Below are 25,340 nucleotides of genomic sequence, written 5' to 3'. Positions count from 1 at the left end.
CAGATAGATATATATATATATGCTTGTGTATGTTATATGTTCAGCATCCTTCATCCAAGAAGATCCCAGAAAGTATTAAGAAAATACAGAAGTTTTGTATGCTAGGAAAGTTTATATTCCTAGTAGGCATCAGCAGCACCTTGGAAAGAAAAAAAAGAGAAAGAGAGAGTGTATGCATACATGTTTAAGGACACCAGCCTCCTGCCGCAAATTTCATCACAGAGTATCTTTCCTTTCATGATAGAGCTGCATAGAGTTATAATGGCAATGTCAAAGTTTATTAATCTCCTGACCACACTTTCTATGGTTATAGAAAGGGATATTTACACCCATTAAACTACCCAATAGAAGAAGATGTACATAAATCATGATCATCTTTTTCCTTTTTCCTTTTCCTCAGAACTACTTTCTTCAAATCTAGCCTTTTACTTGACTGTCCTGCTCTTAGCACTGAACTTACTAACCTACAGCATGCAAATGCCTGGAGACCCTTGTATCTGTCCCAGTCTGCTGTGCTCTAAATCAGGCAGCTCTTTAAAAGATGCATTTTCCAAAAGGATTAAGCTCATGGTTTCTCCCTTAATCTCTCCCAAAGAAATGCTAAGGAATGATACAACAGTTCAAGTTAGACAGCCTCCCCCCGCCCCCCCCCTCAAAAATCACAGGATTTCTAAGAATTATGCTAATGTAACACTGCTCACTTAGTCACACAACTTTTTTTTATGTCCCATCACTTCATCACCTGTACTAAATCTATTTAGACTGTAGTATTTGAGGACCAGAGAGTGTTTCTCTTCATGCTTCTACTCCTTGTGTATCTTTAGAGGAAATCCCCTTTGACTCCACTAAACTTTATTTTCTGTTTGTTCAGTTGGAAGACCAGCAGCACCAGAGTCTTTCCAGTCTGAAAACCCTTTGCTATGTGCTCAATACATGATACAATAAGGAACCAGGCAAAAAACCTACCATGTCTCTGATATTACTCTTGAGTCTCCTACCCTTCTGGGCACCACCCAGATAGCATTATACTGTGTTTAGCATCATTACTACATAAATCCTGGGCTTGGGATTACATGATTGCCTTCTAGCTGTTAAGGAGAGACACTACAGCAAGATAAAACAACTCCTCCACGCTACTGATACTAGCAAAACATATCTTCAAACCCCAGAAATCTGATCACACAGGATTTAGCAGAAGGAGCTAATATTCAACATATTGTGTTTTAAAAATGTCATGACATGGATGATTTTATTGACTCTACTGTCCAAATCCAGCTCCTGCAATCACCATTTTCTTTAATTCAAAATCAGAGACATATCTCTTCATTTACTTCAAAAATTATAAATATATATAATATTCAATAATATATTATTGAATAGTTTCTGTGCTTCAGATATGACCCTGACTAGCAAGTTCTGCTTTAGGAATGATATAAAGTATGCACTATCTGGATAATTGCGGTTGCCAAGGGGATTGTGATGCAGAGCTCTCTTATCCTGGAGGTGTGTAATTGCAGGTACTCAGAATAGATACGAACACCCATCCTGCTTCTGATGATGCTCCATGATCTGCCCTGTTATTTAATAGATAAGGAGGAGCAGAGCAAAATTAAAAATGTAAAGGTACAGCAGAGGGAGAGTGGATGGTAATTTATCTAGGGTCATATGAGATGCTCGGATTAGCTCCTCGAGTAGTGCAGCTCCTGCGAGGACAGTAGAAATGTTCAGTTTAGACATTCCAAGAATCCAGACACGGAAAAATGCATCACCATCGAAATATCACACGGAGAGCAACAGCATAACATTTAAGAAGTTCTTGTCCAAAAGATGAGTCCTTCACTGTGTGCAACATTGGTCCTTGTCTGTCCTGCCTGCTCACTTCCTCATACACTGCTGAGCAAAACTCCAGGGAACTCCAGGGGAAAGCTTTGCCCGAATGGAATGTGAACAGCATTGTAAATATGGAAAGTACCATTTATTTATATAACGAAGTGCCCTGGTGACTGGGCTCAGGCCAGTATGTGCTGTGAACTTCAGAGACTTGTCAAGAGGTTATAAGAAGCAGCTGTGTCAGCATGGTGATTTTGCTTCACCATCATTTGCTGTGAGTTTCTATTTCAACTTTAACTCAAATCAAAACTCATCCAAACAATACACCACTAATTTCTATTTCTAGAAAATCCATAAAGTTATGCAAGTTAATGTAAATCCCACACCAAGTTCTCCCAAAACACAGCTGGCATAAGATAGATACCTAATATTACAGAGATCCTACTTTTGGTCAACTGAAAGAAAGCCTTCATGTCCCTAGGAGCAAGGGGGGAATTTATTCCTCATATCAGACATGTGAAATGAAGGTACTAATCACCAAACCATATATCATATGTCAGTTACTTAAACGGATATTTTCTGGATGTGAAATTCATTGTTATATAAAGTAAGATAGCCTACTGGTAAAGTTCACATAAAGTACAGATGAAAAGCACTATTATAATAAAATTCTAACAAAATGGAAAAAATCTTTCAAGAGAGAAGGTATTAAATCCAAGAAGAGCAGTGTATTATCCCGTTCTGTTCAACTTATTCATCAATGACCTGGATGAGGGGATGGAGTTCCTCCTCAGCAAGTTTGCTGATGATACCAAGCTGGGAGGAGTGGCTGACACACCAGAGGGCTGTGCTGCCATTCAGACAGACCTGGACAGGCTGGAGAGTTGGGCAGAGAGGAACCTCCTGAGGTTCAACAAGGACAAGTGCAGAGCCCTGCACCTAGGCAAAAATAACTCCATGCACCAGTACAAGCTGGGGGCTGACCTGCTGGAGAGCAGCTCTACAGAGAAGGACCTGGGAGTGCTGGTGGATGACAAGCTGACCATGAGCCAGCACTGTGCCCTTGTGGCCAAGAAGGCCAATGGTATCCTGGGGTGCATTAGGAAGACTGTTGCCAGCCAGTCAAGGGAGGTGATCCTGCCCCTCTCCTCAGCCCTGGGGAGGCCTCATCTCGAGTCCTGTGTCCACTTCTGGGCTCCCCAGGACAAGAGGCACATGGAGCTACTGGAGAGAGTCCAGCGTAGGGCTACAAAGATGATCAGAGGGCTGGAGGCTTCCGCCCTCTGAGGAACGGCTGCGAGAGCTGGGCCTCTTCAGCCTGGGGAAGAGAAGGCTGAGGGGGGATCTTCTCCATGTGTACAAGTACCTGAAGGGAGGGTGTCAGGGGAATGGGGACAAACTCTTTTCAGTTGTCCGTGTGACAGGACAAGAAGCAATGGGCAGAAATTGAAGCACAGGAAGTTCCGACTGACCGTGAGGGGGAATTTTTTCCCTGTGAGAGTGACGGAGCCCTGGCACAGGTTGCCCAGAGAGGTTGTGGAGTCTCCTTCTCTGGAGATATGGAAGGCCCACCTGGGCACAACCCTGTCTACCATGCTCTAGGTGACCCTGCTGAGCGGGGGGTGTTGGACTAGGTGATCTCCAGAGATTACAGAAGATGATCTTCCAACCTTACTGAATCTGTGATTCTATGATTATTTGCTTGGGAATATAAATAAATAAATAAAACATACAAAATGATCAATCAAATTCTACCACAGTCCAGGAAAATACTTCAGGCGAATCCCACTGAATCCACACACACAGAACACCTTCCATGGCAGATTCAAGACTGCAAATGTTGCGTATTCAATTGCATTTTCTGAAAATGGGTGCATGTGAAAGACTGTATTTTGCAAAACTTTTCGTATGAAGGATTAAGTCTGAACAATATGTTCCTATAAAATGAAGTCGTTTCCTGGCAGAATTGTGCTGAAGAAAATAGAGTTTGATTTAATGACTTCTGATAGGAAAAGCCTCAAAATGGTTCAGTGGGTTGGTTAAGCTGGACACTTATTTGGAGCTCAGTGGAAATAACTTTAAAAAGAAGCAGATTTTGCCATTGGAAGTAAATCTCTGGGAAGACAATTTCTTATGCCATTTTGACATCTGATGTTGACCCCACCAAAATACTGCAACAAAAATTAAATTCCATTGGCAACAAAAAAGTTACTTCGAAACAAATAAAAAGTGAAACACTCATAGCATTACGAATTCCTGATAATCTTTGAAAGAGTCAACAAGGGATGAATTTTTCATGAGGGCTTAACGTCTTACTTTATGATATATGAAAGTGTTGTCACATCCCTCAGTGTGATTCAGCTCTCTCTTCAAGCCATTAAAATATATAAATATTGTATCCATTTCATTGCATCTGTAACGATATTTGAAGGTATTTGCCATCTCCGGAGAGTATGTTTTTAAAAAGACAAATAAATAAATAAGCTCAAGCTGCCATTTTTCATTTACTGTGAAAAGTTTGCGCTCACACAGCTGTAAAGGCCTGTAGATTTGCCTCAAGAGCTTTAAAAGCTTATTAAGTGGAAACTGTTCTCTAGTGCACTCACATGAGAAAGAAGGATGTAGATTTGTATTTGGTTTCACTGGAAACACTTATGACTGCAATTTTATACACACACTCACTTCTACATACTCACAATCAGTCTCTGCCCAAAGAGGCTCAATTACCACTCTCAGATCAAGTAAGCATGCGTGACAATAAACCTAATTTTGGGCAGGTGCCCTTCATGGTGGTGTTCTTTTCTACAAGTCTCTCATAAGTTCACTCCCAACCAAGCAATGGAGAACAAGCTTGAGAGGAATTTTAGAAGTCCATTATTCTGACAAACATTGGCAATGAAAATCATCCCATAATTTCTCTTCATTATCCAGACAGTCTTCCTGATAAATTGTTTAATATACTGTATTAAACAAAAATGAATGGTTTCAGACCTGCTGTTCCAGTTTTAATGAGCTCGCTCCATTGGAAACCTCTGACTGCCACATACCTTGCTTCAAACCTATGAGGATTTCTGTGTTGGCTGGGCAGTAACGGGTGAGAAAAGACATTCTTTACACCTGCCAGTGTTTGAGCTGTTGTCATTTTGGAAGAAGGGGGAACACTGACTTGATCTAATGCTGCTGGACCTTATCACCCTCTCTGCAATTCCACGATCCTCTCCAATATCCTGATGACTTACTTGACGGAATAAAGTTAACAAATTGCATTCCATCTAGGTACTCTATTTTGGCTTAAATACCCTTTCACACACGCTACTTTGCAAATCTATGTTAACAATCTGCTCCTACGAAGCATCTGAATGCGGCAGTCCTGGCATGGCTTTCGTTCCATTTTGCTATTAGTTCCCCATGGCAGGCTGCTTTCCTATTTAATATACCATCTCTTTCTTTGTTCTCTTGTACTTAACAGAAACTGCGTTCTTCAGTGAGCTGTCTGGGCAGGTCTAATCACAAACTCTAAGGTATATTAGCTTTAGAAAACTAAAGATGCACCTAGGCAAAAATAAATATGTAGAAATATGTATCTATACAAACAACCATAGAGGAGTTTGATAGTGGGATGGGGGGGGGAAGGAAGAAAAAAATAGAAGAAAAAAGTTGAGAACTTTAAGGAAACCAGAAGTCTTCATTGCCATGTGGAACCACACTCTGCTTCTTTTTCTTTTACCATAAAACTCACATAATTCCTAAGCAGTAGGGAATATTTTCAAATAAACAAATCAAAACATTAGGACTCAACTGTAATCTATTTTCTCCAAAAGATTGGGAATTTTAATTTTTAGCTTTGAAAATCTTTCCCCTCCCAAATAAACTTAATTATATGGCCTTAAGATCAATTATTTCCATTCTTCAGATGAAGTATCCTCAATGCTGAGCTGTAGATTTGTAACTCTCCTGGAGACTGTGCAACATCTCTGGAATTGCATAGCAGCCCTCATCACAGGCCTGATATGGCATTATACTCCTCCAAACTGCAATGGCAAACTCCTTGTGGAATAGGGAGATGCTGAGAGGAGAAATAAATTATATTCTTTTACTTCTACAAGGCATGCATAACTAAATCTTATAATTTGCTCTCCAGATTGCAAAGTCACCCTGGCTTTATTGCTGGAAGGCATCATGTGCCTGTTGCAAAGGAGAAGATAAAATATGCTTATGTGTTCAAGTAAATGTATGGATAGAATTTACTGGATTTCAGTCAGAGGTGAATGTGTCACTTCACAGGGTAATTCAGTTACAGCATAATGCAACTCTTCTTCGTTACAAGCATTCCCTGATGGGTCAACTACACCCTTTCCTCTACATTACAACAAGGTTAATTTATTAGTAAATGTGTGCAATTTAATCACTTCCATACTACATGGGTACAGCATGGAATAGGGTTAATAATCCCAGAGAGTTGAATGCATTCCAAGTCTGATTATTTATGTAGAGGTGAGACTTAAGTCTCTTGAATACTAGCTCACAATTCCTATACGCTCCCTCAAATAATTATCAGCCAAAATGTACTTTAACCTGTAACTTTAATCTATTCTTTTATCTACTTTTTGTGATAACCATTGCTAGAGAAAAGAATGCAACACAACTGCTTTATATCAGACAATAATAAGGTCAACCACCACAGGAAGATAATCAAGTACTTTAGAATTTGGTCATGATTGCCTGAACATCCACCTTTTTTAAGGGACCTGTTATATAATCTTACACATAAATATTGTTCTTCAAGGGAAAAATCATCTTGCAATTCCTTCTTCCTTCTTTAGGAGGAAGAAAAGTGTTCAGTAATATTTTTTTTGGTGAAGATCTTGTATGCACTCTGGATATAATAGCATGAGAAATTCCTAAAGGAAAGTCTAAGAATAGCTCATCCATGTTAAGAAACTTCAGAACTCTTTTTTTTCCTCCTTTTATTTTCTCGCTTTTGCATAAATACACCTTTTTCTGTCTCTTCTTTGCAACTAAGGCCTCAAAACTGTGGACTTTCATGTTCATTTACTATGATACTTTGAGAAATACAGAAAGTTGTTAATAAATCCCTTAGACAAGGAAGGAGCTGGAGAAGGTTGAAGGACAGATGATGGTTATACCAAGAACATGCTAATGGGATAAAACTTATTCATATAGCCTTCACAGGCCTGAGACACTGAACTTGGATCAATTTGACTGACACCAAATAACCAGCCATCAAGTTAGAATATGCCTCTCAGTCTACCCAGTATTTAGGGGTCTTTTGAATCAAGGCTTTGATTCAGACTTGACATCATTTTTTCAAAGGTATTTAAACAATCCAGAGCCAGCCGCAGCAGTGATGGGCAACAGCATTTGAATCTGGACTCTATACATAAATAAATGAATAAAGTGTCACTATCGTATCAAGTAACACAGCATTATTATTATGCTTTTTAGAACATAGCATCTGTAGGAGAAAGGATGAGATTGGGGATCTCTTCCTTCTTCTTCACTAATTACCTTCTGATTATCAAATCTGATTTTCTGCAAGCCTTCACTTTGTTGAGAACCATACTTTTCAGCATCCTAAGATATGTACCACCTCCAACATACTGTACTTACTCCCAGGACCACCCACCTACCTCTTTCTTTGCCACAGAATCTGCCTTCTCGGTATATCTCACCTGGTCCGATTTCCATCTGAGGACATGCAGAGCCTCATTTGACCTCACAGACATCCCCTGGAGCTCTTAAGTGGGAAGAGATGGTTAGGAAGAGGAATTAAGAGTCCAGTTTGTCTGTCTTCATATCTACTCAGTCATCACTGCTGCACTTAGGAGACTTAGTTATGAAATTTAGGAGACTCCAACCCCAACAAGGGAAATGGGGTGGAAGGCAAAAACATGACAGGACAACAACTAAGTGAAAAAAAAAAACAAAAACCCTAAGATATCAAACAGGCACTAAATAACGTTTTTGTTGTTAGATGCTATATACTTTAAAACTGTGATACTGTTGAAGTACAACTATATTGCCCAGCACCAAACAATAAATCACTATGAACAACATGATTACACTCATGTAGCGTTTAATAAAATCATGTGTTCCTGCATGCCCACTGGCTGCAGTGCAGTGTCATGGTCTTTCCTTTGCATGATACCAACAACACTAGACTTGCTCCAGAACCCTTCTTTAACTTATTTTCTGCAGTTGGCTCCAAACTAGGTCTCTGTCCTCACCTCTTACAGCTGTAATGAAGGCCTCTTTTCCCACAGTCCAGTAATCACAGGCCACTGACAGACAACTGCTTGCTGTCCCTCAGAGACCAGGGCTCTTTTCATTAAAAAGCTTTGTTCATTAAAAAGGTAATTATATAAGAATATTCTAAATCAATATCCTCCCCAAATCCCCAGTCTGCACAAACGTAATGAAATTAAGGTTCCCTGTAATATTTCATAAAAATACACTGAATATTTTTATGTTTGTACCTAAAAAACCCCCCATTGTCCTATTCTTATCCACAGAACAGTCTTTGTCATTTCTGTCTTACCCCAGATAGATAGTAACAACAAAATCATGCCTCTTTATATATAATTTTTTCCACCTAAGGGAGTGTGGAAGTTTTTTTTTAATATGGTGATTATGTAGATCAGTGGAAAAAATGAAGATATTACAGAGAGAGACATTTACCTTCTCCCATTTTCAGATACCTAAACTACAGTACTCTGAATTTACGGGTGAAGAATATTACGCTTATCTCTTGTCATATATGAGAAAATATAGTTATCTATGCTTAGGTTCTTCAATTTTCATTAGTTAGTTTCATTAATTTGATAGCTAAGTAGCTGGAGTGAATAACCTTGACAATCAATCAGTCCAGTGCTCTATGTCTTCATCTAAGCTGCTCCATGAGAAAGCAGAACCAGTCAGTTTGCAGATCCTTTAAACTTCAACCAAGTTGCTTGCACTCTGTATATGGGGTTGATCCTTACCTCGGGAATGGCAGGGGAGCATCCCCACCAGATACTTTTTCACCTTTGGTGAAAGCTTTTTGCATCTGACTTCCCTCCTCTGCTAAGCATGCCAGCTGGCATGCTAGCATCACGTCTGGCATCACAACACACCTATAAAGGACGTATACTGCATCTTATAGAGAATTCCAGTTAAAATCAAAGCAACAACAGTTTATATATATATTTATGTGTATGTGTACACAATGAAGGAAAGCATGTATTTATATTTGGGTTGAATCTTTTGTGTCTTGACTGATCTATTTCTTCTAACAGTTATTTTCATGGGCTCCTTATGCAAACAGTATCTGGATTCAGGGTATGTCCTGGAAGCAAAATTACCAACTTCTTCTGCCATTATCTGTGTCGCTTCTCTGAAGCACCCTGAGAAATTAAAATAGGAATTAAGAGAATTAATCTTATCAAGTAGGATTGCGGAGAACCATGACTATTGGAAGCTACTATAAAGGATGGACAGAGAGCAGCTTTTATCTAATTGACAGACATATAGTGATGACTCATTTGCCTTTGCTTAATGTTACCTCCAAAGAGAGCGTTTTAGCTACCAGACACTCTGTAGCTTCACTAATGTGGAGATGATGTATTGATAGAAACTTGAATGAGGATATAGAAATTTAACCACAAAGCTAAACTCAGGGGAAAGCGATATTACATTTATTATCCTATAATGTATATACTATGGTCTATTTGAAATGTGTGTGATTAGGTTTGTGCCCTAAAAAAAAGCTTGTATAGAGAAAAAGTTTGTCGCAGAAGACTGGTTGCAAGAAAGCAGATATGGAAACTGAATGTTTCTAACACACTTCAGGCATACCTTTAAAGAACCACACCAACAGCAGCCTGACTTCAAAATTAAATTAGAGCAACAGATCACTGCCAGTGGATTAGATGCCACAGATTAGTACACTTGTAAAATTCTGGCATCACTTCTAGAAACATGCTTCCACAACCACTCTATCTGTAGTGATATTTAATTATCACTCCAAAAAGGACCATAATTAACTGTGGTCAGCAGAAAGAAACCTTTCTAAAAACAGGTTGACCCAATCCTTCCAGCAATGTTAACTGAAAGCCAGTCTTGAAGCACCTCAATCAGCCACATATGAAATATGATTTCAGAAATCAATAGAGTAGAAGAATTGTAAATAAGAGAATATCTTAACGATAATAATAAAAAGCCTATCTTATTTGTTACCAGGTATGCTGAACAATTTTCACAGGAGACTGTTTCCTCCTCCCATCCAGAGATAAGATCTTTCCTGTGATTTTCTGTGCCACGGCAGAATTGCTTTACACCAGCCAGGTTGTCCTGCTGATACTCTGTAGCCATACATGATCCACCACAGCAGCTTAACAGTTTTTTGCTGTTAAACCTTGAAATTAATGCTGGATTATCATACACTTCTACAATTCTTTGTAGAATTGTAGAACTTTGTGTTTGTGTAGATGAAATATCTTAATAACTATAGGGACTGATTGCCCTCAGTTATGGGAAAAAAGAGTTATACAACCAAGCAATGCTACAAAGGGATAGACTGACTGTGGGCAGACACTAAACATCAGCGCTCTCACGAAGTCAGGGAGGATAAACAGCAGGGGCAACTCAGACCTTGAGACAGTGCATCACAGGAACTGTGCAATAAGAAAAGACTCAGCTCTTGCAAAAATAGATAGAGGGACAACTGAAGGTAGAAAAAAGGTCGAAACTATTAAAGAAAGAATAAAACTTCTAGAATGAATACAATAAAATCTACAGAAATTTTTTGATCAATTGGGGGGAGAAAGCATATCAGAAAACTAAAGAATCATGAAATAAATTATAAGAAGGATTTAGCTGGGCTTCCTACCCTCCCTTACACCAAAGTAGAGTGAAATCAAAAAATTGGCAAGTACATATATATCTTGCATCTTCACAAGACTTGCTGCAGAGGCAAGTTTTGTATCTTACTGTTTTATTTTTTTAATTTACATGTGATTGTAAAGGGAAGAGGAAAAAGTTAAAAAAAAATCCAGGAGTTTCACAAGGTATCTATTTTTCCCTCTCAAATTCTAAGACCAGTGGTATTAGCTAGCCAAAAATGTTATCCTCACCTAACTGGACAAAGGAGGAAAAAGCATGTAACAACTAGTCTCTCATTTCCTAATTAAAATACAGCATTACTGAAAATAGCCACAAAAGTTAGAAAAGGAAATCTCTACTAGGTTAAATGTTTCACTGCTATCATCTTTGTCCATTTCTGTGCTTCTTCCAGATTAATTTTAGGGAATCAATTTTAAAAATAGCAGAGGCCAATATTAAAATTGTATTTATATATAGAAAATGCCCATTAGGTGCTCCCAATATGCACACTTCCACATCTTTTCTAGGTAAACTATTTTCTACTGATAAAGTACGAATAGTTTTTTTCAGACTTTCAAGTTAATTTTGTGTGTTGCTACAGTAATCTCACAGTGTCTTAGTACAATATCATAACATCTTAAATAGTCCTCTGAGACTAGTTTGACCCATACTTAATTTAAATCTATACACTGTTGTTTTTATTATCTTTACATATAATCCTTCAGATAGTTTTCAGTGTGATTTTTTTTAGAGTGCATTCAGCAGTGTGTCTAACTGTTATCCAGTTATGCCAAGAAACAAAAAGCACGGAATGAGAAGAAAAGAAGGGGAAGAAAAGATAGAAGAGCTTCTCACTCCTTTTTATCTTCTTTCCTCTTTATTTAACTTTTTCTCTCCCCATAGTGCTGTTATCTTCACAGAGCTCCTCTTCCCCATTACCACTGCATTTCCTTCCGTTCTCCCTCTACCTTGCCTGGTTCAGCAGCCCTTTACTACTTCAGTGTTGTGGTAGGTGGGCTAAGGCTTCCTTTTCAGTACAGAATTGATTGCTTCCCCATAGCAGAGTTAGAAATCAGCAGGGAGATGAAAAGAGAAACACCCACAGCTGATCTTTCTTCAGGTAGAAACAAGAGGTGACAGTATTTCCAACAATAATTACTCATATCCATCCTGATCAAAACACTGCTGACATAGGCAATAGAACAAAATAATCATTTTTTGGTGGAAGTCCTGTGCATAAGGCATGCCACATGTCAGCATATCAGCTTTATTATTCATTTTTACAAGGCCTCTATGACTTTGCAGAGTCAAATAGAGAAACTGTTCTTGACCAAAAAAAGAAAAAGGTGAGGAGAGGAAAAATATGGGAAAACATTTTTTGTTTCGACATTTACTTTTTAGGAATCTGAGGACATTGCTATTTGTCTTTTTTCTTTTTAAGTGGACTTTTATATAATCTGAAAATCTTTTATAGTCCAAATATCCAAAGAAATGGGTATTTGTTCTCAAAATCTTCAGAATTTGATCAAATATTTGATCACAGGAAGGGTATATTCCAACAGAAAAAAAAATATTTCAATCTGGAAGATTGTTAAACTTACTCATGGCAGGTTATCAACAAGTATAATCTTATACACAATATTCAAAAACATATAAATGATTTATGAAATTGCTTTTTAGTATCAAGTATTAAAGACCAAATAGACTTAAATTCCTAGTGCCCAGGTCTTCGAAGGCTCTGCTTAGCATCACAGCAGGGAACTGTTAGCTGTCAAGCTTACCACTGGAATTCAGTACCAAGACAGGCTGGAGATATGGGTGACTCAGGAAGAGGGTTTTGGAAAATAATAGTTGAGCAGCTAGACAGAAAGAGCAAGCCAAGAAGAAGGAAACAGAAAACCAGACTTGCTTGATATCGTGTGAGTAGTCTCAGAAACAGAACTCAGATTTCCATTTCCTTGCTGAGACAACTAACTGTCCTTTTGAGGAATTAAATGAGTGAATTAAATCAAATTGAATTACATGTTACAGAATTAAATTAGTCATAGGGGTTGGATTCATTCTGTGGTCCACTAATTCCAGTTCAGTTTCACTACAGACTCTCTCAACTCATTCTTTCTCTTTTTTATTTCTTTAATCTCATCTGCACAGTCACCTTTTTTAATAATTCACACACACACCCCTGCATGCATAGCTTTCCAAGGTGAATTTTTCTTCTTTTATTTTTTATAACTTAGCTGCATTTAACCAACCTCCTACGAAAGAAACAGAAGTACTTAAGTCAACAGAATTCAAAATCTGTTTCTGAAATAAACCAATCGCAATATTGCAATTTGTACTTTAAATATGATGAAAATATAATCCATGAAAACTCTCTCTCTAATCCAGGAGATGACTCATGTATTGCTATTGCACCAGAGGATCAAAGAAATTAAGGAATCCTCCACTCTGCATGCCAGTGTGGACTGAAGTCCTAGAGAATGCTAAACAGGAACCTGCAATGGTTGGAGTTAGGATGACTTAACTGAGGTTTCCCTGGCATGCTCTGTCTGGAAGAGTATTCTAGAACAGAAAAAAAACAAAACCACCCCCCCCCCCAAAAAAAAAAAAAAAAAAAAAAACAGATTACATAATGTATATACAGCAAAACATTAGAAGGAACAAGGTAACTATGGAGAGGGCAGCAAGAATCTTGCTCCAGCCAAATAAAGATTTTTGTTTGTCTGGGGGATTTTTGCTGGTAACTTTTTAGTGCAGCATTATTGTCATGATGCGAGCAGCTTTTACATGAAAGTATCATCTACTTACTTTACAAATTTAAACTTCACAAACTTCCCACGACACATAAATACCAGAATATAAATTTTAGAAAAGGGATAATAGGTTGGAAAGATTTTCCACCCTCATCATTTAAAAGACCGCAGGACTATTTATACTTGATATAGAAAAGTTTGTGACAGTGGTTGTGAAATATTTTCATAAGACTTTGAAGCTAAATCTAAATATCATATTAATTCAGATATCCCTTTTCTGATGCTGTTATTAACCCATAATGCCATCAATGGGAATCTTAAAAACCACTACATAATTTTTAATGCAGTAAAATATTTTAGTAAAAAAATGAAAAAAAAAACCCAAACATCAACACTATGATAATTTTCAAATATAATTTTTTTTAAAAACTTTTTCTCCTTTTTTAAAGAAAAATAAAATGACTATCTTGCATTGTGAATCGAATGAAATTTTCATTTCACATGTTATTTCTGCGTATGGCAAGATTTATAAGACTTGGTGACTATTCCAGAGAGAAAATGGTTTGCACTTTGTATTTCTACAGGATAACAGGCAAATAGCTTCAAACACTGTAAGAAGAACCAAAGAATACCTCACCCTTTCTCAGGAGCACACTACAAAATGATAGCTCACAATCAAGATCACAATTTTGTTGCACAATTTATTTTACATCATACCCCATCTACTTGCAAGGAAAATTTCATGAGAGCTTTCTGGCTGTTGTGCTCTGCCATACAGGGACTCATTCCTTCATTCTTAACATCGCAGCCTCGGGAGCAGTAGCAAGCTGCAGTGGCATGTGATCTGAGCAGCAAAACCAGACTGCAGAGCGCTCCGTTCACATTAGTGCCGAGCTCTGCTCGTAACTTGAGTTGTGATGTTCTCTATCACTTTGTTAATCTGCAAATGTAACAAGCGTCTTACAGAAGTAGGAAGGAATCATAAATAATCTTTAGGGCTGCAAGGCGGAAAAGTTATGTCTTCCCTGAGAAAGTCATAGCTAGTATAGTTTCTACAGAATATATATCCTCTTGCAACTAAACACACCAAAAGGCCTTTTACGTAACCTTATATGGAGTAAATAGAAATATCTAAAAGATACGGAGTTTTTATTTGATTAGCCAATATAAATGATTAACACTCAGTAAGAATGTATATATTATTTAAAGCAGTCACTGACATTATTTTGTATCAATTAATAGAGGAATCAAGACTCCTGTGTCCCACTTTGCAATAGTTATTCATTCTTTTTTAAGGCCTCTTCCACTTAATCTTCAGGAGTTTGTAAAAGCAGTATGTTTATAAAACCACGGTGACCACAAGTCACTTTAACAAATACTAGTTAGAGAGTAGCCATTATTTTCTAACATAAACTTGTTGTTTACAGATGGCCCAGATATAGGTTTTCTAGAAATAATTTTTTGTATACAGTCAGATAAGCATTGGTCATAAGAATATATTGGACATGATGTTACTACCAGATGGGCAACAGCAATGTATTTGCAATGTCTCTGCACAGACTTTATCACAACGCTTGAAAGAGATTACTAATGAAATGCTCTAATGTACTTTGAAGAAACAGGAGGCCAAGCTAGGAATGACTACTTCAGCATTTCACATTCAGGTCTATCTTTGCCCTCTATTAAAATTCCCGTAGTGTAAATATTATTTTTCATATACTACATCAAAGAATAATGTCTTGCCAAATGTTTCTTTGCGATTATTATACGACTTGGGGTTTCATCGTGCATAATACTTATCAGAGTCCTTGCAGGGTGTGATTCATTGTCACCTATCTCCAGCGGTGTCTTTAAATCAGGTCTTCTTCCTCTAACATTCACTTGCAACCTTGAGAACTGTGCATCCTATAAGAGATATTTACCCTCTCAAACTATTTGGCAGAAATTCCTTCTTAAGTTTATAGAAGAGAATTATACTGTTCAGTAGGGTCTTCACCCTGCATGCTCCTGTATACTAGAATGCTCCAAAGAGATTTTGATAAAAACCAAGAACATTATTTACCTTGCAGAACACGCCAAGACTCATAGTCAGTTAAGTAAGGAAAGCAGTGAAAAGACTTTCAGACCTGATACATAAGATTATTTTACCTACTCTAAATCTTCTTAAAATTCTTTTACTCACTTGCAAACACATGAAGTAGCTTAATCTAGCAGAAATTCTACACCTGGAAGACTAGTCTCCTGACAGCTGGGTTTCTTACACAGAGCTGTCCTTTTAGCTTTCAGCATACAAGTAGGGTATTCACCAGTAAGGTAAATCCAGAAGACATATAAAAAGAAAGGAAAAGGGTGTACATTTCCTATTAGTAAATGAGTCTGAGTTGGCTGAGTCTGTTTTTTCAAATTTTCTTCTTTGTTAAACCAAAATCCTCAGACTTCTTCCTGTGAATTACTCCTTTAATAGTATTCTGGTATCATTTTGAACACAGGGATGCGGATCTGATATGTATTATATATACATATATGCATCTACATATATGTATTATATATACATATTATATATGTATAACAAATGTTATATTTATGTCTAGAGGGGCTACCAAAACAACTGACCTGGAAAACACTAGCTTTGAAACAAAGATGAATTTTTTTTACTGACAGTTACAGGTAACAGAAAAACAGCATTGTTTAGTAAGTTCTTTGTAGAACTTTTGTAGAACTTTTCTGGATGTTGTGGAATATATCTCTCAACACAAAGGAGATAAATGAAAATACTGTTAGAATGAATCATCATAATTTTGCATTAAGAGTCAAGCATCCTTGTTTGTCAGTATGTTGTTTACATATACTAAAATGAAAACTATGTTATTCTTCGGTAATAATTCAAAATATTTGAATTATTCTCTTTAAAGTGATTATGTATCGGACCATCACAGAAGAAGATTGTAAAAATTTTAACAAATATGTTTAAAGTCACGCTAAAAATGAGCTATATCCAAGTACAGAAAAACAATATTTTATTTATAATCTTAGTTTAGTGTTTGAACTACAAATTCTGGTTCTAGAGTTGTTTAAAAGATCATGGGTTTCACAGGTTTGCACAAGTATATTAATTTCCTGTTTATTTTTCCTTTTTTTAAAAAAACTTTTTCCCACTTCTTCACAGAATGGTCCTTTTGGTAAATACAGAGAAGGTCACTACATGAAAAAAAAATTACTTGTTTATTTTTTTTTTCTCTTTTGTAAAGTTGCTGCTAATGTATCATTCCCTGTCGAATAATTTCAAAAGGGCATGTGAAAGGAAAAGAAAAAAAATTTTTGACAAAATAGACCGAATCTCACAACTAGAATTCACCATAAAAGTTCCCAAAGTGTAACAGAATTCTTACAAAATTTCCTAGACCAGTTCTTTTAGGGAATCAAGATCTCCTATGAAAAATATGGCAAATGGGAATCAGGGTAGGTTAAGGAGGGAAAAGGGAAGGAGGAGGGTAAATAAGTGCAGCAAAAACAGGTTCTGAGGAATACACATAATTTTGTCTGCTTTAGATCACAATAGAATTTTTAATAAATAAATTTCTTTTTCTTTGTAAAGACACTTTTTTGAAACAGTAGATTTAGCCCAGTCATTTGTGTCATTTCTTTTATAAACCGTCTTTTGTTGTCCCCCCCTCCCACCCCATAATGTCATAAATGTTTTAGATTTGAGTCTCTTGTACATTGTCTTTTGAGTTCATTCGGATCAATAACGGTTCATGCACTGAACTGTGTATTGAATTTATTGTGTTAACTGTTGTTGTGTGGTTGAAAGGAGACTTATAAGAGTTATAGTGATTTAGGTGCTCATGCTCTATTGCTGGCATGGGCAAGTGACTCTCTATGGGTGTGTCACCTGTAAGCTCGTCATCCACGTTAATGATCTCTACAGTCCGTGTTGGAGCATGATGGTTCTGCCGGTGATGCTGTTTCCTCATTTTGTAGAAAATTACCAGCATCACAGCAGCCATGAGCGTGATAGCCACAAAACAACCAATTATGATTTTGGTAGTCTTCATCACCTCATCTATTCCTGGGATCCCGTTGTTTGCGTCCGTCACAGGGATGGTGAATGTTTTTTCTGTTGATCTTGTGCTCTGTGGAGTGAGTGAGGTTGTCATGTTAGTGGTCTCCCAGTTGGTAACTGGTGTGGGCCCAACCTGCTCTGTGGTCTGTGCCTCATCCTGAGAAGGTTCCACAGTCTCTACTGTGACGGTTGAAAAGTACGTGTAACCAGGGTTATCCAGGGCAGTCACATTCAGTGTGGCAGAAGCTGTGGTATTCCCAACAGAGTTACTCACCATGCATGTATACAAACCCGTGTCTTGCACCGTTACCTTTGTAAAATTTAATGTGCCATCACTGAGCACAGCAATCCGAACTCTGTATGCCCCATGCGTCATTACAGATCCATTTGGAGTAATCCAAGATACAGAGGTCAGCGAGGTTGATGCTCGGCATTTCATCTCTGCAGCCATGCCTTCTGTGACGTTGAGGTCCGCTGGTGGCTCCACTATGACTGGAGCATAACATGTGAAGTAATTCAGGTCCAGCTCACCAATGTACCTTCCTTTCAAACTGGGAGGTGTGTGGCAACGGGCACAGCATGCAGTATTGGAGGGTGCCTTGTCTTTAATCCACCAGCTGAGCCAAAGGATATCACAGTTGCAGTTCCAAGGATTGTGGTGCAAGTGTATCCTTTCTAGACGGAGTGGTGTGAACAGGTCATGAGGCAGTAGCGTTAGATTGTTGTGTGCCAAATTGATCTCCACAAGTGACTGAAGGTTATCGAAAGCATTCCTTTCTATCACTTGAATCTGAGACTGTATCATCCACAATTTTTGAAGATGCATTAACCCTTGGAAGGAACCTGGCCGGATGGCAGTCAGGTGATTCCCAGAAAGATCTAACTCATCTAGTTTCACAAGTGGCGTGAGGTTAGGAATCTCTCGAAGGTTGCACATGGCAAGGTTCAAATACCTCAAATTGGACAGACCTTCAAAGGCACCTTCTGAGATATACGAAAGCCTTTTCAATTCCCCCAAATCCAATCTCCGGAGAGAAGGGATTCTGTTAAAAGCATAGGAAGGGATACTTTCAATGGGGTTGTTTCTCAACCACAGTTCCTTCAGTTTTGACAGGTATACAAAAGCCCCATTTGGGATAGTGGTCAGACGATTGTCAAAGAGTTCTAAAGTATTGAGATTGGCCAGACCATTGAAAGCCCCTATTTCAATTGTTCTGATGTGATTCCTACTGAGCTGCAGGATTTCTAGGTGCCTCAGATGTTTGAAGCTATTCACTTTAATGATTTGGATCTGGTTCTCATGGAGATTGAGTAACCGGGTGTTGGTGGAGATGCCGTCTGGCACGTCTCTCAGATTTTTCCGAACACAAATCACTTTACTGAACTGGTTGCTGCAGGAGCAGACTGAAGGACAAGTTTGAGCCCTCACTAGACCAGCCACCACAAGAAGCTGAAGAGCCAGCAGCACCACAAGCAGGGGGTCAAATAGGGCCCTGTTAAACCTAGGACCTATCATTATCTGCTGTGGATGTAAGGTCATCTTGTTCAACATTCATAATTTATTTGGTATTGGTCCTTCTGGAGTTTGAATAGCCTGAAAGAAAAAAAGGCAAAAGGAGAACATTAAATTAATTGTGAATATTTAAATGCACTCTCTAAACAAAGGCTTTTCAAGTCTTTTCAGTCAACTCTACCAGTTTCATCAAATTCTATAGCTACAATTTTTACAAATTCTCATACTTTATTTTCCATAGAGCTGTGTCAGCTGTAATTTGCAATGAGATATGACATATCCAGACATTTTTTTTCCTGCTCATTCCAAATTATAATATATGCAGCTGGTTAGCAAATAACAAGTTCAACTATGTTGGATACCTAAAAGAAATGTTCTAACTCAAGAAGAGAGTTGTAAGTAGTGACAAGACAAAATAGGCAAAAATGAGTAAGACAAGAATCATAAAAGTATCCAAAGGTAAGGCTTTAACCTTTTCTGTACATTCTAAGACAGGACTTAACAGACACTATGAAGAGCAAGTGGAGACTCCTGTTGAGTATGGTGAAACTCTTGTTCCAAATGTGACTGCTGCACGACAAAGCCTTTAGTACTAATTATAGCTGCTGATGCAAAAGTTAGGGTCAGATCTTGCTTTGTTCAGATTTAAAAAGCAACAATGCAAATGAAACACAGGTTGTGTGAAATGCTGAGCATCACTCCTCCCCTACTGTTAAACAGCATAATCCAGTTTCATGATATTTCCTCCTCCATTTCTTTGTTTGGAAGCAGCAGCAGAGAAACACTCGTTAGTAAATGTGTGCTGAACAGAAATAAGAATAGCCATTTAAGTGCTGAAAAATATCTCTGTAGCTGCAGGGTTGACAATTTCATTGGTACCTCTAAAAACCATCCTACAGATCTTAGTGCAATGGGGAAAAAAGACCTTTCCACTACAAATGATCATTACCATTCAAAGTCTTTCAGTCCTGATTCATTTGTGGTAGCTTTTAAAACCCCCAGCCCTCAGTTCATTTTCAATCTGCTGCTCACTGCAAGGTCCCTCCGCTGTAGAGATTAATGAAATTTCCTATAAATCAGCCAAAAGTGAAGTCTTATAAATTACAGCTAGCTTAAAGCATATTTATAACCCAGAGCACCCAAATGCATAATACATGTATTCAGTAGAACAAAACATTGTCAGACTAAGGTTATCTACTCCAAGCTCTAAATTGTTTTATTTTGTGTAAAAATCCATCTTTCTTGAAAAACCCAAACAAAAAGAAAATATATTACCTTGCATTTCATTTAATGCAAAGACTTTTTTCTAATTATATATTCAGACAATATATTTTTGAGAATTTACTTTTTCATTTTTTTTGAACTTGTTACAGTGTTTCAGACCTAGCAAGTGTTTTCCTCTCATGTTTAATAATTTACTGAAGAGAAAGCCAATATAATGGTAAAAAAACGTGCGAATGGTAATTGGAAGATCGGGGCTGTATCTGTTTGTTTGATCTGCTCTATAAGTGCTATTTATAAAACATCAGTCTTGTTATGAAAGATTCATGAAACTAATGTGTTTTGCAGCCTTGGGCAAGTCACTGAACTTCTCTCTCCATGGCTTACACTTTTGTCAGATGTCTCTGGAGAACCCTGTGGCTGTGGTGTCAGATGTTACTGCTCCCAGCTCTCTATCCTCTCCCTCTGCCAAGAGCTAACCACTGTACTCCAGAACATCAGCTTCACAGGTTTAGGATAATGTACGAGACCCTGACGAGGGCTGGCTCTGGTACCTGCCTTCCTTTCTACTACAGGTCTACAGGGTCATTAATCTCTTCAGCGGTGCTGACCACAACAGAGGGAGAAACACTCTCAACTAAAATTCACTGAAAGACAACTTCCCTTCCATAGAAAAACTGTAATAAAAAGAACTGCAGAATGAGGGTGAAAAGGACCAAGTTCCTATCTCACACCGTCATGACGAAGAATCTGCCTGTTGAAGTCGACAAAATCACATCGATGAGAATAATACCAATTTCAGGCTCTTCAGTTAAGATCTGTGATCCGTGAATTTTGCTGTTGAATAGTTATTAACCACCTTCCGTGATCGTTAATATGATTGTATTAAACTTTTTGTTTGTCTCTAGTTTTGTTTTATTCGGTAGATTTGTCTTTTCTCTCTCTCTCTCATTTTTTCTTAATTCTTTTAAATCTTATCCCCTAAGGACTTGGACTGAATAATGAATCCCATTAACAAGTAATAAAACAGATACAGAAACACACTGAACCAATCTTTTTACCATTGCACTGCTGCAATTTTATTATCTTCATTGTAACTGTAACTGAGAGGAGAATGCAGCCTGCTATCTTAAGTTTCAGGGCCACCAACTATCGCTGTATAGCTGGCATGGCATGGGGCTGGCTTGCAAAAATACAGGATTCTTTCATGTTTTATCTCATGCCATTTGTTATTAAATGCTAACTTTGTAAGATACCATAGCTTCTCTATCTTTCTTTTTGCTACTTTCTAGTCTCATTCCTACATACCCCTTGCAGAAGTAGGAAAACTGGGATTATTGGAACAAGAAAGTGTAGCAACAGTAAGAAAGGATATGAGAGAGCAAGCACCTTTAACATCAGCCAGTGTATACACAAACTTCCTTCAGTTGCCTTTTTGCCAGTCTCCATAAAGTCAGGCACGTCAAACCATGCTGCAAATACTTCAAGGCACTTCCCTCCTGTTCCTACTTTTAGCTCTCAAAGGCAGCTAGAAATCCCACCATGCCCTTCACCTCCACCCGAACTTTCACCTTCCATCACTACCCATGTGCTTCAGGCGAGGGAAAAGAACATAAAAACCTTATGAGTTACGAGCCTGATTAGCATAATCTGTTCCACCCAAAGCAAAATGTTTCCACGTTTCAATTGCAAAAAGTTTTTGAAAAGAAATGCTTTGGTTTTATCTTGAATTAAATTCCCTATATTTGATTCCTGGATCAAAAAATGAATTAGTCACACAGAACAGCTCCTTTCTTGTGCTGAAGGCCAAACTAGCCTTTGGCATTTACGTTTACTTTTCTCCCCTGGGTCCTGTGCTAAGTATGTCTCAATCAGCCATACATCTCAACACTGTGCTCTCTCAAAGCCCCTTAGGGAACGTTTCTACATTATTTAAATGTATGTATACGTCAAATATAAACTTGCTCACTGATTTCGGATTTGTTGCCTTGAGTGTATAAGTTTAAAGTCAGGACTGCCATATACTGATATGTGGACAGAAAGTTCTAGATATGTTTCCCTATGTTTGGATATGTTTGTTTTTTCTGCCTCTGGCTACATCCTGTTTAATATATAAGAGATATTGCTATTCCTCTCTGATTTTTTTTTCTCATTGTGAGAGGCAGTTAGAGTGAATCTCATCTTTTGTGGCCACTGTTTGATTTAACTTGGGATTTATTACATTACTAAACTTTTTTTCCCTCCGCTTTGGGAAGCAAAATGCATGACCACATTAACTGGCCTTGGTACTGCTGAAGTACAGGGGATCTGATGATGCAAAAAAGCCACCATGCCAACAGAAACTAGGACAGGCGACTGCTTGCAAGCTCTCACCTCCATCCTGTGAACTTTGCATGAGCCACGTAATACATTGCAATGAGATTCTTTGTGGTGATATGAATGTATTAAGAAGGTTTTCTCTATTATATTGGTAGCTCTCTACAGTTCAGAGCTTAAGCATTCTGGAAGTCTTTATGCAGTTATTTTACATCAGAGTTATTTTAAATTATAGTAATACACTGGGGAAAAAATGTAGCCAGTGCAAAAACACAGTGGAAAAATCATTTAAAGCTCTGAAGAAAATTATGGAAATATTTTAATGGGCGTTACATAAAGACCCATCTGGAACTCTGTACTAGAGTAATTTGCTATTCAATATCTTTCTATTATGCTAGAGACACACAGGAAGGTTTAGCTTTATAAAGCCATAGAACACAGACCATCAACCAGCTTCTTTAGTTTCTGTTGACACTCTTCGTCTTCTGAGGGATATTTTTGCATTTTTCTGGTACCAAAGCATCAACTTTCTATGGTCAATTCAATAACACTAGTGCCCTCTGGTGTATTTATCTAAGAAGGGGTTTAAAATGCTGAAGATAATCCTTACTGCACAGTGACTTCCCCATATACCATGCAATTATTAAATTATGTTTCCAAATATGACCTTAAATCTGGTCCTGGAATTGCTCTAATTATCAAAGTATATATTATCTGTCATTCTAGTACAGTAATGTATATTTTATGGTCATGGAGACATACATACACACACATACATGCATAGGAATGTTTGTTCTCTATTTCCACAGAATTCAGCAAACCTTTACTCAAACAGGCACTTGATACGCACGTTCTCCTCTCCTAGCTCCTAGCTTATCTGATACTTCTTCAGTTAGTCCCAATGTAATTTGTATTTGCCTTTGAGCAAAATGTTTTGACTTCTTAAGAGCCAATATAGAAGCCAAAGGAATTAATGACAAAGCTAATCGGCCTCTGCAGAGAGGTGCAGTGCAGCTTTCTTCAGGGACAGCTTGCAGAAATTAGCAGTTAGGCTACTACAAGTTAACTTTGTTGAACATGTGTGTGCAGAGAAGCCTTCCTAAGGTGTATTGAAAGGGAACAGACAATTCATTTTTCTGTTTTTCGTAATTAGGCCTTAGACCTGATGTGCTTTGCTCATTTTTTGTTATTTTACCAGAGTAAAGTTGCTATAACCATTCCGATCACTGGCAGATTTTCCTTTAAGAGTGGACTTTGATTGCAGAAAAGAAGTCCCATACCAATCCCAAACATCAGCCTAATGAGATATGGCAGGTAGCAAAGACATTTTTCTAAGCTCCAGTGATCCTTACTTGCCATACTGGCAGTTTAGCTGCTGCTGGCAACTCATACTTAGCTTTCTGGTGTTCTACGAAGAATTATCTCAGCAGTGGAGCAATGCAAAGACCATGGTTTTATGCCACTATGTCAAACGCACAGATTCTTTTCAATCATAGATAAATGTACAGGCCATAATCCATTATACAATACATGGTTTATGATATAGTTTCATCTAACACACTTTGGTTGATGGCTGTGCATCTGCCATATAAAAGCAGGATGTAATGCTGCATGTTGCTATACTGAAAGTATACAAAGGACGCATCAGGTGATTAAATTATCCGTATACAATTAAACCATCATAACTACATCACAGATTAAATCTCAACAAAAATTCAATTAAATCATCGTAATTCTCCTCCAGGCTTGTGCCAGAAAGTTCCAGGATAAGGAGCATTAAAATCACTTTTTACAACTAAATTGACAACATGTGGATGCACTCAAAAAAGTCACCTTTCCTTCACTTTATATAGCACAGTTATGTATGCTGTACACCATACCTTTCTAAAAAGCTTATTGAGGAAAACCCTTTGCAAAGATATCTGCATTTTTTAGTAAACAAGCCACTCTACAACTACAAATTGAATGGCAGATTTCCAAATATATGAAGAGGAGCGAGGTACGTCAAGCAGCTGATTATGCTGGAAAGTCTCTTCCGGTAGTATCAGCAGTGGAGCATTGAAAATAGTTTCTGTATAGAGCAGAGCAAGAAGCATAATAATAAAAGAAAAGGCCTAAATCCCAGGACAACCTTATGCAGAGGTGACTCTTTTGACTCTAAGGAACCCTGAACGCCCCAGGATTTCAGACGGATCCCCTTTCGGCAGCACTGCTGGCAGGGGAAGACAGGAGAGTTTTAGTCTAGATATCAGGAAATAGCCACACAATCCATTTTAGCTGCACAAAATACCGAAATATGTTAGAGCAAACCCTTGTCCCTGAACAGAGACTGAACTGTGGGCAAGGAGCTCCACTGGGGTCAAAAATTCTCGATCGACATCTGCTCTGCAGATGCTCCTGCAACCTCAGATGCGTGTCCCCATATGGCTGTGAAGGGGCGGGCTGGGGGAAGCACGTCGCTATGGGTTTGCTCACCATACCTTCTGCCTTTTGGTCATGAAATTCCTTTCCACCTGGCTCAGCCCCCAAAGAACAGCACTCTTCAGCTCAAGAGAATTGCAAACACTTTGCATGCTGTTCACTGTCTATATATGGTACAACAACGCCACTTTGTTTTAGAATTTCTGTGCCACCAACAAAGGAATAATATGCTATGTTCTTAATAGAGTGTTAAAATAAACTTCATGCAAAATCTGTAAATAGATTGGCTAAAGTATGATTGCAAGTCTTTCTCTTCTTAATCTCTTGTTTCATTTTTCTCATA

The 25,340-nt window shown here is 38.0% G+C and overlaps 1 protein-coding gene across 3 annotated transcripts in view; it reads right to left on the bottom strand.

The window, feature by feature from the left end:
* Positions 1-17,161: 17,161 nt before the first annotated feature.
* Positions 17,162-25,340, bottom strand: part of LRRC4C (leucine rich repeat containing 4C) — a 99,528-nt gene continuing 91,349 nt past the window's right edge. For all 3 annotated transcript variants that reach the window (XM_062577039.1, XM_062577040.1, XM_062577041.1), the window contains one exon: positions 17,162-19,120. In XM_062577039.1, coding sequence (XP_062433023.1) covers positions 17,162-19,078 — 1,917 coding nt within the window. In that variant the 5' untranslated portion in view covers positions 19,079-19,120. The remainder of the gene's footprint in view (positions 19,121-25,340) is intronic.

The sequence above is a fragment of the Rhea pennata genome, chromosome 5 (genome assembly GCF_028389875.1).
Source record: "Rhea pennata isolate bPtePen1 chromosome 5, bPtePen1.pri, whole genome shotgun sequence".
NCBI classification, from domain to species: Eukaryota; Metazoa; Chordata; class Aves; order Rheiformes; family Rheidae; genus Rhea; species Rhea pennata.
Note: the sequence above shows the minus strand (reverse complement) of the source record. Positions and strands in the feature narration are given on the sequence as shown.